Raw genomic sequence first — 18301 nt, forward strand, 5'->3', positions numbered from 1 at the left:
TGCCTGGTGTGAGAACGGCAAACCACGGAAAACCATCTTCAAGGCTGCAGACAGTGGGGTTCAAACCCACTATCTCCCGGATGCAAGCTTACAGCTGTACGGCCCTAACCGTTCGGCCACCTGGAGAGTCTCTCATACACTAGAACCATACTCTAGTCGGGGTATTATACCAGCGACGTACTATGCCACCTTCTTTATGTCCTTCCAAAAACCCATAAATAACCATAACCATATGAAGAGCTGTGTAAACTTTTTATTTACACGCTCGGTAATGTGATTGCTCCAATGAGAATCTCTCCTTTTGTTAACACGAAGGTACTTACTATTCTCCATGAGGAACTTTCACCAAATCAACGCAGTAATTAAAACTGAGAAGAATTATCCTCTTGGTGAAATTCCCTACCCGACTTTTAACCCGTAAGTCTTATTTCTGATTCCGGTTGTTTACTTATACCCCCTATACATATCACTTACATGAATAAGGAAACGTGAAATTCCAATTGTGTGCAAATTAACAAAACTTGTTTCATCAATCCACTCCTTTACTATAATACGATACAATAACAGTCATTGAGCCTCCGTGGCTCAGACGGCAGCGCGTCGGCCTCTCACCGCTGGATACCGTGGTTCAAATCCCGGTCACTCCATGTGAGATTTGTGCTGGACAAAGCGGAGGCGGGACAGGTTTTTCTCCGGGTACTCAGGTTTTCCCTGTCATCTTTCATTCCAGCAACACTCTCCATTCTCATTTCATAGCATCTATCAATCATTAATAAATCACTTTGGGAGTGGCGACCCCATCGTACTAATAGCCTATATCTGCTTCATTCCATCCCTGACCCGGTCAATGACAGGTTTTCATTTTCAACACAGTCATTATTAATTATTTTTACAATGATTACAAATCTTTTTGTCTCGTGTTTCTGAGAGCAAACGCAAGAAGAGCAAAAGCAAAGAACAAACATGAAGCTTTCCCCACAATGCTGCATTGAGGAACTCTCCTCATAATGATTACAAGATAATGCTTCACAGATTCTTATTTCTCTAAGTTCATTTTTTTTAGAAGTATCACTAGTTTTTTGTTTAACCCAATTGTCATCATTGTTAGTGTCTCCCATGATCTACCCTATCAAATGCCGCGGGATAGGTTAAGTGTGATACAGTCCATTTGACCTGAATCTAAAATGTAATTCTAAATATAAAATATTGTTTTCTTCGCCCGATTTTCTGTTTTGATGGGGCCCATGATTTTTCCCAAGTTTTTTCAATACCTCAGTTTTTCATCCTGACCATATTAGGGATTCTGAGGTGTACAGTACTGAGTGTCACTACGGTTCTGTAGTGTCAGAGTTTGAGGTTAAGGGAGAGGTTTTTAGACCTGTGCATGCTCTTACAGGGGCGGTAGGTTCTCTGCAACTTCGTGCACCTGATGAAATGAAATGGCGTATAGCTTTTAGTGCCGGGAGTGTCAGAGGACAGATGCAGGTGGTATGATTTCACTCCCGTAGGCGACCTGCCTGTCGTGATGAGGATGAAATGATGACACATACACCCAGCCCCCGTGCCAGCGAAATTAACCAAATGAACGGTTAAAATTCCCGACCCTGACGGGAATCGAACCCGAGACCCCTGTGACCAAATGCCAGCACGCTAATCATTTAGCCATGGAGCGGGACGGTGCACCTGATGGTCAGGGTTTATGCAGTCTCCGGAGGTATTTCAAGGAGTTAGTCCTTTGCATTAGTGATTATTTAATGTTCACGACCGCATTGTTATCGAAATAAACTTTCAACCGACGCGAAATTGGGAGATTGTGGGTTCGGATCCCACTGGTGTTCGGTTGGCCATTTTCGTTGTGTACTTAACATCTCTTCAACACGTACTGTGTGTACGGAACACAACCTAATATGATGAAAGTTTATTTCTATTATTATTATTATTATTATTATTATTATTATTATTATTATTGTTATTATTATTATTATTATTATTATTGTTATCCGGAGCTGCAATCAGTCTTCTTACATTTCAGGGCTGGAGATGTCTTTCAGTCCCTTTCAGTCTCCATGGCCTTAGTAACTCCTAGTTCAAGGTCAGATTCATCCGATCACTTGCGTCTTATCTTGTCGACCGGGCTAGGATAACATCCTGTGAATCACTGCCCATTGTCCATTGGTGTTGTCAGGCAGCTGTCGGTGTCACGCCGTCCCTGGCCCGGCCTCCCGCAAATTATTTTTCTAACGGACGACGGCCTCGTCCCAACAAATGCACTTGTACTGGTTTTGATGCAGCCTTTCATGCCACTCTATCGTGTGCTAATGTTTTCATTTCTGCGTAACTGCTTCCTCCTCCATCTACTTTTAATCGGCTTGTCATATTCATGCATTGATCTACCCCTACCGTTCTTACCACTTACACTTTTTAACCAACTGATGAAGTCCTGATTGCCTTAAAATGTGCCCTGTCATTCTGTCTCTTCTCGTCAAATCGCACTCCTCTTGCTTTTTCGATTAATTATCTCTTCCTCGTTATTCGATCTACCCATCCCATCTTCAGCATTCTTCTGTAACACCACATTTCAAAACTTTCCATTTTCTTCCTATTTTTTTTTTCAATTTGCTTTACGTCGCACCGACACATATAGGTCTTATGGCGACGATGGGACAGGAAGTGACTAGGAGTGGGAAGGAAGCGGCCGTGGCCTTAAGGTTCAGCCCCAGCATTTGTCTGGTGTGAAAATGGGGAAACTACGGAAAACCATCTTTAGGGCTGCCGACAGTGGGGTTCGAACCCACTATTTCCCGAATACTGGATACTGGCCGCACTTAAGCGACTGCAGCTATCGAGCTCAGTTTTCTTCCTTTCTGAGTTGGTTATTTCCATGTTTTATTTCCGTACGATGCCACGATGCAGACGAACGTCTTCAAAAAATCTAATTCCTATACAAATGTTCAAAGTGAGCAGATTTATTTTCTTATGAGATGGCCTTCCTTGTTTGTGGTAGTCTGGATTTTATGTTCTCCTTACTTCTGCCACAGTTAGTTATTTTACTACCCAATACTACCAGATTCATCTACTTCAAGACTTCATTTCCTAATCTAATATTTCCTGCAGCTGATCTGAGTGGCTCAGACAACTGAGGCGCTGGCCTTCTGCCCCCAACTTGGCAGCTTCGATCCTGGTTCAGTCCGGTGGTATTTGTAGGTGTTCAAATACGTATATTTTTCCACTGGAAGTCTATATTACCGGAAACATCAAGGTCACGTGCTTTATCAACAATTATTGAGGGTTTCAAGTACTTTCACGGTTTCGCCACAACAAGAAGCTTGTCATTTGCGTTGTATTTAGGTATCGTGTGGAAAGCGTGACCGCGGTTCATCAGTCAATTTTGAAGTAACATTTGTTGTTCTTTGGAGTGTGTTAAATCCAATGTCGCAGTGGCGTATGCTGGTATTAAGACGTGGGCTACCACTAGACTTAGGCTACCCCTTTTCGATAGTTGGTTTAGGGAACATCAAGCCTTAAGCATTTTGAGCTGCAGACAACGGAGTTGCCCGCTGTGTTGTCAAGGCTGCTTCACAAGCTACTGCCCTGGCCTCTGCCTCCGTCAATACTCAACACCTGATCAATCAAGTTGGTAGTCTAAGGTTTAGCAAATTGAAGTCCAGCTTTGAGGCTCAATGGATAGAATGCTTTGTCTTTGGTCCGACGGCCCCGGTTCAATTTTCAGAATCAACCCCCTCATAGTGTTAATTCCCCTGACTTGGGAACTGGGTCTTGATGACGTCTTCGCCATTCATTTTATCCTTATTAGGTCACCACCAAGCCTATGTAGATGCCATGCACCATTATTATTATTATTATTATTATTATTATTATTATTATTATTATTATTATTAACATCATCATCATAATCGTTAAATAACAATGTTGAATTTTACAGCGGTCGTACCCATCGTTCAATGGTTAATTATCTTCCTCGGAAGATCAGTGGTGGTGTCCGACCCATGATCACGGGTTCGATTCCAACCAACAAAAGAGAACACTAAACCTGAAAGATTGCGTTTCATTTTAGCAGATCTACCAATAAAAAGAAAACTGTATTACTCCTATAACAGCAGCCCTGCAGTGTTTTCCTACAAGGATGTTGAAGTAAACGGGAGTGAAATGCCAGCACTCCGTTATCTATCTTATTTAAGGCAGAAGGATGAGGTGAGGAAGTGTATACGATGAGTAACGCATGGTGATAGTTAGCAGTATCTGACGGACCGAAGCCTAGCTCAGCTATCCTCCGCCGGTCCCCGCGCATGTAGGCAGACAGCAGCCAGCCGCGTGAGGAGAGTCGATGGGAAGGGACGAGAGTCTGGGCTGCAATATCAGTCTCCAAAGCCTTGTTCTCAGAAATACGTACGACGTGCTTGCTCATTGCCTTTCAAGTTTTGCAAATGGAACAATGTGTCAGATGCTTACAATATAACGTGCTTTAGATTTCCATCGCTCGCATTTGAGGTTTGGGCTTCACTGATAGCCTTGGTAGCCCTCAGTATACGCCACTGCAATGTCAGTTATGATACTATGCGTGGGCACTTGCGAGGAGAGCTCAATATGACACAAAACATTTCTATTTTACCTTCTGGCTCACGTACGCCTAACGAGCGTGTAGTGTGGAAGTCATTTGTTTGCTGACGCAGACTGGTGAAGGGATCGGCCGCTCTTTCAAAGATTGTTGTGCACGTGATCTTTGATTTTATTTCACACTTGCAATATAAAAAAAATATCCATGAATCGTAAGAAAAAGTATTAAATTGGAAGAAAGCCAAATTACGTAACAGCTAAACTCAAAATTTGGTAGCAAATAACGTTTCAAAAGAGCTATAAAATGGCTAAATTGGGAATACGGCTCATTCTTATTGTCAGAGATGATCATAGGAGCCTTAACTGGAAACGCTACCCATAGGGCCATGACCATGGACTCCAAGAGGATTAAAAGAAAACAATGTAGAGATTCTATGCTTCTTGATCAAACGGAATTGTATGTATGATTTGGGTCAATAAATGTACCTATTGCTAAGTTATAACACTTATCCTTCAACGTTTCTGGCTACTGGAATACAATAGAGTAGGGGGTTGGCTTTCTCTCCCTTCAGCAAACAGACTGTTCTTGTCACGGACAATCTAACGGTATTCGTATTGCACAGAGTGCCATTAGTACAAACGTAGCAGCAAGCGACTAGTAAATACGTAAGTAATTATTAATCCGGAGTTAATTTATTGACTGCTTTAGTTGTTTTAAAATAATTTGAAAAGCATAAAACACTTGTTTTGAGCTGCCGAGGGAAGATTTCATAGTTATTTAGTGGGAGCAAGAGGTGCACGTGGTACTCAAGTTAGAGAAGTGAAATGACTAATTTTGTATCAGTGCGCAATAAAAAAAAGCATGACTATTCTTTTGAAGTATTTCCTGGACCTGCGAACAGTGAATGTGAACAAAATATTGCAAGTACCGATAGATTTATTGGAGTTCAAGCTGAGATCATGATGAGCTCGATTGATGACAGTCTTCCAGAGAAGTCAGTGGCTCTGTGCGCAAAATAAAATGCTAGGTTAGTTGTGCCAACATTTTAAAAGTTTAGGACCAGAATAACAGGTCGAAGTGAAACTTCCTTCAGAGTAAGTAGTAAAATCAGTGTGAGATTCAGTTTATGAAGAAGTTCGGGAAGTACAGACACTCTTTTCTTTAAAAAAATATCACTGCATTAGGTAACGTAAGCATTACGTGCTTGAAATGATTGCATTCGGCTTTGCTAGGAACTACTGTACCGCTTATGTCTAATGCTCGGTCGCCAGGCACAGCAGTGCGTTAAATCTAACAGCTCAGTTCGTCAGTCGGTCTGTCTTTGGTGGGTGACTCAGTGGGTACTTTCGGTGTAATGTCTATATCCACAGAATAGTGATGGGATAATCGAATACTTTTAATAATCGAATAGCCTCCATGCGATTATGTAAATAATCGAATAAAATAATCGATTGAGTTTCAAATATCATTCAGTTGTATCGCCACCGGGCGAGCTGGCCGTGCGGTTAGGGGCGCGCAGCTGTGAACTTGCGTCCGGGAGATAGCAGGTTCGAACCCTACTGTCGGCAGCCCTGAAGATGGTTTTCCGTGGTTTCCCACGTTCACACCAGGCAAATTCTGGGGCTATACCATAATTAAGGCCACGGCCGCTTCCTTCCCATTCCTAGCCTTTCCTGTCCCATTGTCGCTATAAGACCTATCTGTGTTGGTGCGACGTAAAGCAAATTGTAAAAAACAAAAAACAAAAAAAAAAGTATTGTATAGAATTGAACACTTACGAAAAATAGAAATACGCATCTATCCAAATGTATCCCCAAATGTTCCAACTAAATGACTGGATTAACTATCTTAATAACATCACTTTTCATTCAATTATTTCAAAAGCATTCAATATTCAATTGCCTCATTCATTCGAAGCAGTTTCCCAAATAACATTATTATTACTATTTTACAGTTGGGCAGTGTTACCACATTTAGGTTAATAACAAGACTAGTTAGATATTGTTTCCCTTAAATCCTAGGATCACTTGGTCATTATCAAGCTGAAGCCATGAACTTCCCTGGATGGTAGTTAGAATAGAATATTGGGAAACGGAGTGGCAGGCCACCCCTCTCCAAAATAAGCTGAGAGCAATAAAAAGAACTATGAAGGTATGGAAGACTTTCCCTTTGGGCTTCTCGGAGGGAAGCTGTGGTATTATGTTGTCTTTGAATCGTTCATGGTGTAGTAACGCACTCCTACTTGCTGAAGAGTGAAGGCCCCTCGGTGTGTACTTGTGGCGGTCATCTTAGCCTGGTACACATTCTTACCTGGCCAATCTGCGCTGTAGGCTAAAACTCCCGAGTGCCATCTGCCTCATCCTCAGTTCTATGAGGGATAGTGGCCTTTTTATAAATTTTTATTTTTTTATTGTGTATAAAAGTGTATTTTCTATTAGTCTTTTATTTTTTGTGAACTACGTTTTCATTCCATTGACTCCACTTTATTCTGTGTTTGTCTATTTTAATGTGTTATTTTAACTTCTTTGAATGATATATATGTCTGTACATATCAAGGCAATTCCATTATAATCTATATTTTGTATAATTTTGTCAGAAAATATGGCATTGTGAATTGGATCCACTGATTGTTTTAATTTCATATTCATTTTTCATCATCATTTGTTTTAAATTCTGGTCAGTGGATATATTTTAAAATTTTAATCATCGTGGTTTTTCGTTCATTCTCGTACCATTAGGGGCCACTGACCTAGATGTTAGGCCCCTTTAAACAAGCATCATCAGAATAGAATATTCCCATCACCTAGTTCCAAATACCTGAAACTTGAGAGAGAATATTAATTTATTGCAATATTTTTTGTTTTTGTTTTTGATACATGGATTTTCATTTCCTTGTTACAAATATTTTGTCTATTACTACATTATTAGACTAATAGTGTTTATACCGACACAGAGCGAGTGGCAGTGTGGTTTGGGTCGTGTAGCTGTGAGCTTGCATTCGGGAGATAGTAGGTTCGAGCCCCACTGTCGGTAGCCGTGAAGATGGTTTTGTGAGGTTTCCCATTTTTACACCAGGCAAATGCTGGCGCTGTAACTTAATTGAGGCAACGGGCACTTCCTTCCCACTCCTAGTGCTTTCCTATTCTATTGTTGCCATAAGAGACCTATCTGTCGGTGCTATGGAAAGAAAGATGTAAAAAAAAAAACAATCTTACAAATTATCACCTTTTCGTTTTGTCTCTCTTACATTAAAAAAAAATATGGAACAAATGTTCTGCCTGGTGAAAACTCTCTCACTTTTATATTCCCTACACTGATATTTAACCTTAAGCGAGTCAGTCTCCTTACATACTCCCAATCCATGGATGTGCCTCTCCGTTGCTTCTCTACAGAAAAAAGAATTTTCATCAAGTTTCTTTCTTTGATCCTATTCTTATACACCGTTTACTTGGTTGGTAATTCCCTCTCTCATTGTCATCTTTGTATTTTCAGATCTTCATCAACAACCAGTTTGTGGATGCTGTGTCTGGCAAGAAGTTTCCCACCATCAACCCTGCCACAGGCGAGACAAACGCTGAAGTTGCTGAAGGAGATAAGGTGAGTGAGAACTTCCATTGGTTAGCGACAGTAAACATCATGTGGCCAGTCTGAAGGGTTTGATGTGACCATGTTGCTGCAGGGATGGAACGTTGGCATTATGAAAGTGTCTATCACAGGCTGTGACACATTCAACATGACGATATTGCTAGGTGAAATTAAAATTACTTCACAGAATATTGGCATTTAGGAAATCACTGACGATTTTTCCCATCAGTTTGGAATAATACCAAAGTTTGTAAGAAAAAAGATATACCTTATTTTTGGTTTCTCTTCTGTACGAGATGGCTTTTCCATTTTTAGGGTTTGGAGGATGATGATAGAAAGACTGCAATGAAGAAATATCCATTCACTATGTGTGAAGGAACACCAGGCTAAAAGAAAGTCCTAAGTGATCCATTCCCCAAATGGGAGAAGGAGCTGTTGCTGCTTTGAAAATTATTGCTTCCAAACGGAGTTCGTATTTCACATTCGTGTTCCCATTATTTTGAAGACAAAATAATTCGGAATATTTATTCAAGTAGGCAAATCAAAGTTCCTTAAACCCTGTGCAAACTCAACAAGTTGTTGTACACAACTATCTACATCTCCAGTCCATAACTACAGCAAGCTGTAAGTCATTAGGGTATGACTCATATCCTCAGTGTTATACACTTGGCATGACTCCTTACAAATCAATGGGTGCATGCAAAAATGAGCTAAAATCATTTTCTTCAATTGGAGAAACTATATAACCGGTGAGGGGGAATCGGAGAATAAAGTTCATATATTTTTTGTTGTCATCTGAAAGGAGTAGTTTTATTTTTAACAATGGCATGCAACTTTAACTGTTTTATTGATAATCACAACAGGGGTGTTCAGATGCAGCCACTTAATCATAATCCAGCCCATTACAAAAGGGTTTCTCAAATGATAGCTGGTTGTCAGCATGGCTGGAGGACTTGAAATAAGGTACATATGCCTGGAGGCATTGAAGAAAAACGCAGGGTAAAACTGCTCACGATAACCGCTGTCAGCACTGGTATTCAAACCTTGGATCTCCAAATGTAGAAGCTTCTCCTTCCTCTCGTGGAGCGAGTAAACACGCTAGGTTATGGAGCTGAAGGAACACAAAATACTGGCTAGAACATGAAAAAATGAAAATTCTCAGCCTGTTTCCAGTCCTTCAACTAGATGAGGAAGGGAACGAATGAATGAAGCCCCCATCTAGCGGCGAGGATTGGAACTGTGACATCTGCCGAGCCTGTCACACTCCTCTGGGGCAATGATTAATGACTGACAGATGAAATTATATTGGAGTGTGTTGCTGAAATGAGACGACAGGAGAAAACGAGAGTACCCAGAGAAAAAATGTCCCTTCTCCGCTTTGTCCAGCACAGATCTCACATGGAGTGACTGGGATTTGAGCCATGGAACCCAGTGATGAGAGGCAGACATGCTGCCACCTGAGCCATGCAGGCTACACGAAAATACAAAATTCTTTTGATCAGTTTTCTCCGATGGTATTAACTTTTGTGCAAGTTTCATCTCTACCCATGCTTTTCTTTTCCTTCTGTTCACTTCTGTACAACACCAATAACCCTTTTTCTTTTCTGCTTTTCCTTTTCCCAGTTTCTGACATTCTTTTTATGTTTATTGTAACTTCCACTGGTAAAACTCTGATTATGTTCACGTAAATTATCACCACCTTCAAATGCAGAAGCCAGACAATATGGCCAGTAAGAAACAATAAATGTCCGAACAGCTCTTCATAATTTAGTACATTGAATAATCTAAGGCAATGCATTATTAAAATGAAAATATCTGCATTTTTGATTCCATTTTTAATTAATCATAATCATCAGTGTCCCACTCCAGTCGTCTGGGTGTGGTTTACTAGCCTCCTCCACTCCTTTCTGTCCTTCCACTTTTGCAGATCCATTATTTCCGCCACATCCAATCCAGCTTCTCTAATGTCTTTCCAAATCGGATCCATCCACCTTCTTCTCGGTATTCCAACTGGTCTCTTTCCCTTAACTTCTTTTTCCAATTCCCTTCTTGCTACCCGTTCCGTTCCCATTTGTTTTACATGTCCGAACCATCTGTCTTGCTTTCTGTATGTTCTGTACTAACTGTTCTATATTTAGCTCTTCTGATTTTAATATTTTGGATTCTATCTCTTGTCATTTTAACCTATGTTCTTAGCAATTTCATTTCTACTGCTTGGATCTTACTATCTTGTCTCTTATTAGTTATCAGCGTTTCTAGTCTGTATGGTACAATTGGTATGAAATACTGTTTATATAATGTTAATTTTGTTCTCTTGGGTATTTTGTCATCCCATAAAAGCTCTCGGACTTAATGATAAAATGTTGTACCTTTACTTAGTCTGTCATAAATTGCAGGGTTGATTTCATTACTTCCATTAATAATGCTACCCAGATATGTAAACTGTTCTACATTCTCTAACGGTTCACTTGGCTTTTCTTTTTCTCTTTTCTATAGTGCATGACTACAGTTTTCTTTTTACTAATTACCATTCCAAACTCCTTCAGATTTTCATTCCACATGTCCAGTCTCCTTTGTACTTCCTTTTCTCAGTTTTCCCAAATCACCACATCTGCAAATACCAAAGCATTCACTTCATCTCTTATGAATTAACATCGTACCAAAACGGACATGTATTGTGGACTGCCAAATTTCGTCAGGTTTGCCATCTTGCCGATATTGTGGTGCCATGATATCATATGCAATCTTTTAGTAACAATTTTGCAATTCTGTCAAGATGATTTTGATACCCCAAGAACTTCAAAGCCTTGAATTTTGTCATAGGTAATTCACTGATGGTAGCCTGCTTCAGTCAGTAGGCGGGCCTAGCAGCATCTTAACTCAATTTTCACAAATTTGTTTTTGCGTGCATAAGTTCAAATACTGAGGCTCTAGAGTTGCCACTTATCTGCATTTATATCTCTTGCCCAGGTCGCAGATTCCCTACCAGTCGTTTGCCTACTCTTTCCTTAAATTAATTCAAAGAAGTTGGAAATCTATCTAACATCTCCCTTGGTAAATTACTCTGATCTCTAATTCCTTGTCCTATAAAACAAATATTTTCCCAGATTAGTCCTTATGAAATCCAACTTTATCTTCATATTATGATCTTTCCTAGCTCCACTCAAGCTTATTTGTCTACTACTGTAATGTCATTCCACATCATCTCTCCACTGACAGCTTGCAATGGTCTGTAGTGTTCCATATTGACTTACTGCGCTGAGTAAAACAGGAGATAATGAGTCAGCCTTCTCAATGCTATTAAAAAACAATTTAATATATAAATGATTTAATCATACATGTTTCGAGAAAAGATCATTCTCTTTTTCAGTGAGGTAATATTTCACAAATTTAAATGTTCAATTACAAGGCATGTTTTTTAAGTAAGGGCCGTTTTGTTGAAGACACTAGTAGTTCGCGCACGCATCGTGTGCCAGCATGCCTCGGGAATAACAGAGCTCTGTTGCTAACCTGTATGGTTCTGTTTTGTGCTACGGTTTTTGTCTGCAAGGAACCTGTCTGCTGCGAAGTGTACGGTGTGTAAGTGGGTACGGCACCTCAGAAATGGCCATGATGAGGCCCGCTCTGGTCGCCCATCTCTGATCAGACGATTTGTTGGCTTCAGTTGAAGCGAAGATTTGTAAGGACAGACTCTTCACAGTAACAGCTCTCTCAAATGCCTTTCCTGACATGTCTAGGTCAATGCTTTACAAAATTGTTTCTGAAAACCTAAAATTTAGGAAACTGTGCTCCCGTTGAGTCCCTAAACTCCTAATGGAGAACCACAAAAATGAAAGATTTGAGTGTTTGATGACTTTTCGACTAGTTTTGCCGAAGAAGGTGACGACATAGTCGGATCGTAACTGGAGACAACATGGGTTTCGCATATCGCGCCCGAATCAAAGCAACAAGAGTATGGAATGGAGACCCACACATTTGCCTGTAAAGGTGAAGGCCGAACACTCTGTCCCAGCGCAAGATCATGAAAACGGCTGTGAACTCTTGGTTATTGGAACAGGAGGCAAGTTTCTATGAAGAGGGTATTCAAAACTTAGTTGTATGGTATAAGTGTTCAAACAAACTTGGCGGCTCTGTTGAAAAAGCGTAAAGTATTGGAACCTTTCCCACCGTCCCCCATGACTCATGGGACCATGTGACAACAAACCGACCCTTTCGGGTCACGAACACATGGGACCATGCTCCACGGAAGTCGATAGTCAAGGGATCTTTTTGGCCTGTGCCGATTTCTCCTCATTGGGATTGTATATTTAATCCACTCACATGAAGAGTTACCGACCATTCGACTCAGCTAGATCAGAGCTACTCTCCCGTTCCTGAGGTCTGAACACGGACTCCTCAGGGCCGAAGAACGTTCGCGGCAAATAAAGGCTATAAAACATAAACTACCTTAAAGGCCTACAATGAACGGAAGAGGATTTTGGATGCTTGTTTTTCGGCAAAGAATAAGCACAAATAAGTTTACCAAATTTACTAAGGCGCTCGTTGAAATATACACATACACTATGACATCCTTGGAAAATTAATATAAATTGACAAGTTGAAAAACAAATATTTAGCAACGGTAAAATCCGTGCTACCATCCATCAGTTAAACTTCATCCACATTCCATAAGAATATTTATGTGGATGACCACAGTTCCTAAGGATATTTCAAATGCAAGAATACTTCCATCCAAACTAACAAGCTGATGGATACCTGATTTGACATACACAGAAAAATATACATCCCCGAGGGATGTCCAATCTCGTTGACATACTACGTCCATACCATTTGTTTTGTCTGTCTATCTCCCGTTGGATATCAAAAACTGTTGAGTGATACACAAATAAAATATAACACAGATTACCTATTTACAGTTACAATTCGAACCATTTTCCTCCAAATATCAGTATTCCCTGGGACCGAATCCCATGTCATGAAGTTAAACATTTACTTACACTAATTCAACTACCCCGGAGTGGTCATTTCATCTTATATCTACCGCCACCAAATATCTATACGTGAATAAAAGTAATATACTGCAGAAATAATCATATGTTTACGTAAACCATGGAAAAGGAAATAATATTGCGCGTCTCCACCAATTGGAAGACAAATGAAATAAAAATCACACGAACACAGGCTCGACAACGAACCCGTCACTTCCAACAACTACCAGTGAAAAATTCACGAAGTCTAAATTCGCGCAGAACAGAACATAACACAAAACAAGATCACACTCTGAAAAAGAAACACATATTATACACCAACACAAAGTATAAATGGCTGTATTTCATCTCGCAGCACCCGCTACTTGAGCGAGCTACCGGTCCCTCCTGTGCTCTATTGAGGTTCGAACCTGAGACTCTGGTCGTCTCCATCAGGGACACTGAAATAAAAACCCTAATTAACCTAATCATGTCAAGAACAGTCATAAATTCCTACATTGCCTTTAGATTATGGCTGGTGGATCGTGTGTGGTAATTACGTAAATATTCTGTCTTTATTCTCACAGAAGACTGCACCGTCTTAAAAGAACATTTCTCGGCCAAACGACTCCCCTCAGCTGGCCTCTCACAAGGACCTTCCCATTCTGGGGCCATAAATCTTCCCTTCGCACAGCGGCGAGAGACCATTTAACGCACTCAATATCGGCAGCCACCGAGTCATCAAAATCATATAATCGAGCTAATGCAGGGTACACCTGCTCGAACCAGCTCATACTATCATTATGTCCTTGAATCATTTCTCAAATTAAGCCGCTATCTTATACCAAAAATCCCGTCAACTCTCCAGGAGTCTGGGGTTCAACCATACATTTCTTCCGTCGTACGTTTTTTACCACAGTTACGTCAGCCTTTAACCCAAAGAACAATGTCCCCTAATCTCTCCCCCTTGAGGCGAGATTGTGTACCTGTCATATACTACCCTACTACTCGAGATATATCGGTATATAAAAATCACCGATCACATTACTTTAAGAAAATACATATAATAATAATAATAATAATAATAATAATAATAATAATAATAATAATAATAATAATAATAATAATAATAATAATAATCCACTAACCTGTTGCTTGAAATGTATCGGTATAAAACACTGATCAAGTTACATTAAGAAAATGATAATAATGAAAATAATAATAATAATAATAATAATAATAATAATAATAATATTCAGACATGATCAAACTCAACTAGAAAATCTCTACTTTATTAGCCTAGCTAATGTGTAGGGTGGGCCAGGTTTGAACCTCCGCACGTCTTTTCTCGAACGTCTTCAGTTACAGCCAAACTTATACACTAGCATGCAAAAACTAACTACTGTCTCTACTTTTATGACTTGAGTGCTGTCACTATCCCACATTAACTTCTGTATAGGCACATGTTAATGATACTGACACCTACTAATCCATGCTCGTATTATGCAGTCACGCAGATGAAAATATGGCATTAACCTGGCCAAATTTCTATTCATTTTTCCCCCTTAAATCCTTCTCAGCACTCATAACAAAAAAAAATATAGGATAGCATGCGGCTTCTAAAAGGGGTCCCAAACTCTATACATCCTTCCTGGTTCACTTCCTTCCCATATCTACTTACAAGAAACAAATTAAACAAGGGTCATCCGACCACTCCAGGTAATTAACCTATCAATTACCTCATCATTAACCCTATCTTTACAGTAACTTTATTTACAAGGGGAAATACTAACATTGGAAGAAATTAGCTCAATACTCAACAGTTTATGATGTTTTTCTGGCCCCCGTCCGAAGTTTTCAGGGGCCTGCCATCGGTGCTCACTCCATGTCGTTGGCTCGTGCAGTCCTTGGTTCTAGGCGTGTGATGACCTTGCTGGAGTAATCCATCTTCCTGGTGAACAAATCACTGCAATTATATTCACACAATCTTGCACACTTGTTGATCACTCGACACCATCCAACTTCCCCTCTATCGTTCTAGAGCGATACTAGTTACGTGATGCTAATGATTATGGATATCTCAGCTAGTCTATTTAGTTAAATCAGGCAAGCTGTGATTCGTGGTTTCCTCCTTCCCAAGTCTATCGCCTCCTACGTCCGTGACTTATATCAACCGTCCTTTTCTTACTTTCTTGTCTCGATTAAATCAGATCCTGAACTTATCATTCCCCTTTACTTGGTGTTATAATCTGTTCCGGAAATCCTGCTCTCAATGTTACATGGATTTAACTGATAGTATTCCTTCACACGATCTGATTTTCTTTGAAACAAAGATTACCAAATCCCAAAGTTAGACTCCTCGAAGCTGAGCTCCCTTACTGCTACAGACATTAGCCTTTTACAGTCACTACCTAAGACATAATGACAAATATTCAGAGTTTACTTCGCGATCGGATGTCGCACAAATACCTCTGTCATATAGTTACATTTCCTACTATCGCTGCACACTGGAAAACACTTTTAAAACTTCACTCCCGTTTCTTTGTGTCAGTTATTCAACAAAGAAGAGGTGGACCTCGCTCGCGGACCGCACGTAGTTCCACCTTCTGAAGCTCGTTCTCGACTACTCACTCCCCCGAGAAACTGCAACAACTTATAGCCAAACCGGGAATAGGGGCGGCTAGCATGTCCTTCCCCCACTCTGATTCTGGCCTTTCCTGGATAAACCAGCCTGTCGAAATTAGCAATACGCTAGACTGTGTGACTTGGATATGCATAAGTACGCTATGATATGCGGAGTTGAATATGTTCGGCGGATCTGCAGTAATTAATTAATCAGCTTGGAGGGGAAATAGGGAATCCCCAAAGGCATCTGGTTTCAGCCATGGCGTCCGTACGCTATGGGTCTTATATAACTTGTTTACCAACGCCTTTCGCTTGGAGAGTATTTTCTATCAGAACTCTTGACTTTATAATTCCACCAAAATTCAGCACACTCCTCTAACAGGTGCAGTTTTGTTAATCAAGCCTTATTTACGCCAAAGATGCATTAAATTTAGCCCGATCGCTCTGGCATCGCTGTACGCTGGCAGCTGTTTTCCAATATGGAGTCGCTAAATAGTGTACTTCTCCTGCTTCTTCTATGACGTGTGCCTAGCTCGGGGATTCCTTAAGCCACCCAGTGGGCGGGTGAAGGCGCCTCTCTGGCGGGCTTCGTATTGCACAACCTGACGATACCCCCAGCATCCACACAAAGAAAGCTTGCTGCCAGCTTCCTTACCAAGCATATCACTTGAAATAAATACTAATTGTGCCGGTACGGTCACAGTATGTAGAATTTGCAAATAATTGTGGTGTTTGAAAATCATCTTTTGTTGTGTAATTATTTTTAAACGGACCTTACTTAAAAAAAAAAAAGCCTCGTATTATCAAAAAGTATCATGTCTACTTTTTCTAATATTCAGAGCTCTTAAATTAATAAAATGGTTCACTCAAATAACACTGCGTACTTGTCCTCAAGCCGTCTTTGTACTTGCTGACCAGATTGCCCCATCTGTTTATTAGAATACAACTAAAACTTTGGAGTGTTTTAAGCAAGGGACATGATACCATCCTACTCTTCATAATTGTTGGTGGCTGGAAGAAAGTGCATTTGTAGTTGTTTATCATTCTTGTTTGTTGCAGGCGGATGTTGACAAAGCCGTCGCTGCTGCGAGAGCCGCGTTCCGCCGTGGTTCTCCCTGGAGGAGCATGGACGCATCTGCTCGTGCCAAGCTTATGCACAAGGTAAGTCAGCGTCCCACGATCTTCTGATGTGGCGGTCGATATAACATTCTAGAAGCGGTGCAAAAATATATAATGGCCAATCCCATGGCATTAATCTGATACAGTACATAATCCAGCCTGTGGGGACCGGAGGGGTGCCAGACTGAGATTTACTAGCTATAACTCCTAGTTTTATAAAAAATAATTATGCTGTACATACCGTGTAATCCTGAATACCACCTGCTACTGAATAAGACCTGCACACCTGAGTTTCTAATGAAAAAATTCAGAAAACTGTTTATTAAATTTTCTGCAAATGTGTCACAAAATTGCTAATTCAAAACACTTTACAAGTAATAAATACACTGAAAACACCACAATGAGAAATAAGACTAGTTCATTGTATGAAAGTCACGATTCAAGGTCATCCTTTTAATAAAATTACTTCCTCCTCCAATCGCGAAAACATGATTTATCAACGTTATATTTTCTGCCGGCGGTACAATGTCAGAGAGTTTCAGCTTCTGTTACAAATTTTTAAGTTTCTCACTCACAGTAGATAACCACAAATATTTTTTAAAATTCATCACTTGTTACCACTGTCGCACCTTGTGGTTCCGGTAACACGGAAGTGAGCAGCAGAACGAGAATTCAGCCGTTGCCAAGTCACACGATATGAAACCGCTATTGCCACATCGGCGTGCATTCGGAACAATGTATTATGAGAGCACGATGTAAAAGGCTTAAACATGACCCACCTCTGAATTTAAGGAGCAATATTTCTGTAAAAACCGGGCGAGTTGGCCGTGCTGTCAGGGGCGCACGGCCGTGAGCTTGCACCCGGGAGATAGTGGGTTCGAATCCCACTGTCGGCAGCCCTGATGATGGTTTTCCGTGGTTTCCCATTTTCACACCAGGCAAATGCTGGACTGTACCTTAAGGCCAAGGCCGCTTCTTCCAACTCGTAGGCTTTTCCTATCCCATCGTTGCCATAAGACCTATCTGTGCAACGTAAAGCCACTAGAAAAAATCTGTAAAAGTGTAGGTGGTATTCAGGATTATATGGTATTCAGAGATATGAGATTCTCTAATTCAGTCCATACTCATCATTATAAATCTAAATGAGGCGACTGCACTATGATTTCCAGGTAATGCTTCCTATAAAATCCTAACTTCATATTTTGACAATTTCCATCACCAGTGAGATTGTGTTATCCTGAATGGGGATTTTTCCGCCACCTTCCATTTGGATTCATAGAAAAGTTCCTTCTGCCTCTAAAAAACCTACTTCAGTACCATATCGAGTCACCATGTAAGATCACTTTCAAATGGGCCCTCTCATTCTGTACAAAAAGTATAGATAAGTCAACAAATAGCATTCTGTTTCATAATATCAGGAAAAACTTCG

The 18301-nt window shown here is 40.4% G+C and overlaps 1 protein-coding gene across 3 annotated transcripts in view; it reads left to right on the forward strand.

The window, feature by feature from the left end:
- The window catches only part of LOC136882173 (aldehyde dehydrogenase, cytosolic 1-like), a 96946-nt gene that overhangs the window by 14379 nt on the left and 64266 nt on the right, over window positions 1-18301 (forward strand). For all 3 annotated transcript variants that reach the window (XR_011018764.1, XM_068229467.1, XM_068229465.1), the window contains exons 2-3: window positions 8069-8173; window positions 16813-16914. Coding sequence is in view for 2 of the 3 variants with exons in the window: in XM_068229467.1 (XP_068085568.1) it covers window positions 8069-8173; window positions 16813-16914 (207 nt within the window). In the remaining variant the exon portion in view is untranslated. The remainder of the gene's footprint in view (window positions 1-8068; window positions 8174-16812; window positions 16915-18301) is intronic.

This window comes from Anabrus simplex, chromosome 10 (assembly GCF_040414725.1).
Source record: "Anabrus simplex isolate iqAnaSimp1 chromosome 10, ASM4041472v1, whole genome shotgun sequence".
Taxonomy (NCBI): domain Eukaryota; kingdom Metazoa; phylum Arthropoda; class Insecta; order Orthoptera; family Tettigoniidae; genus Anabrus; species Anabrus simplex.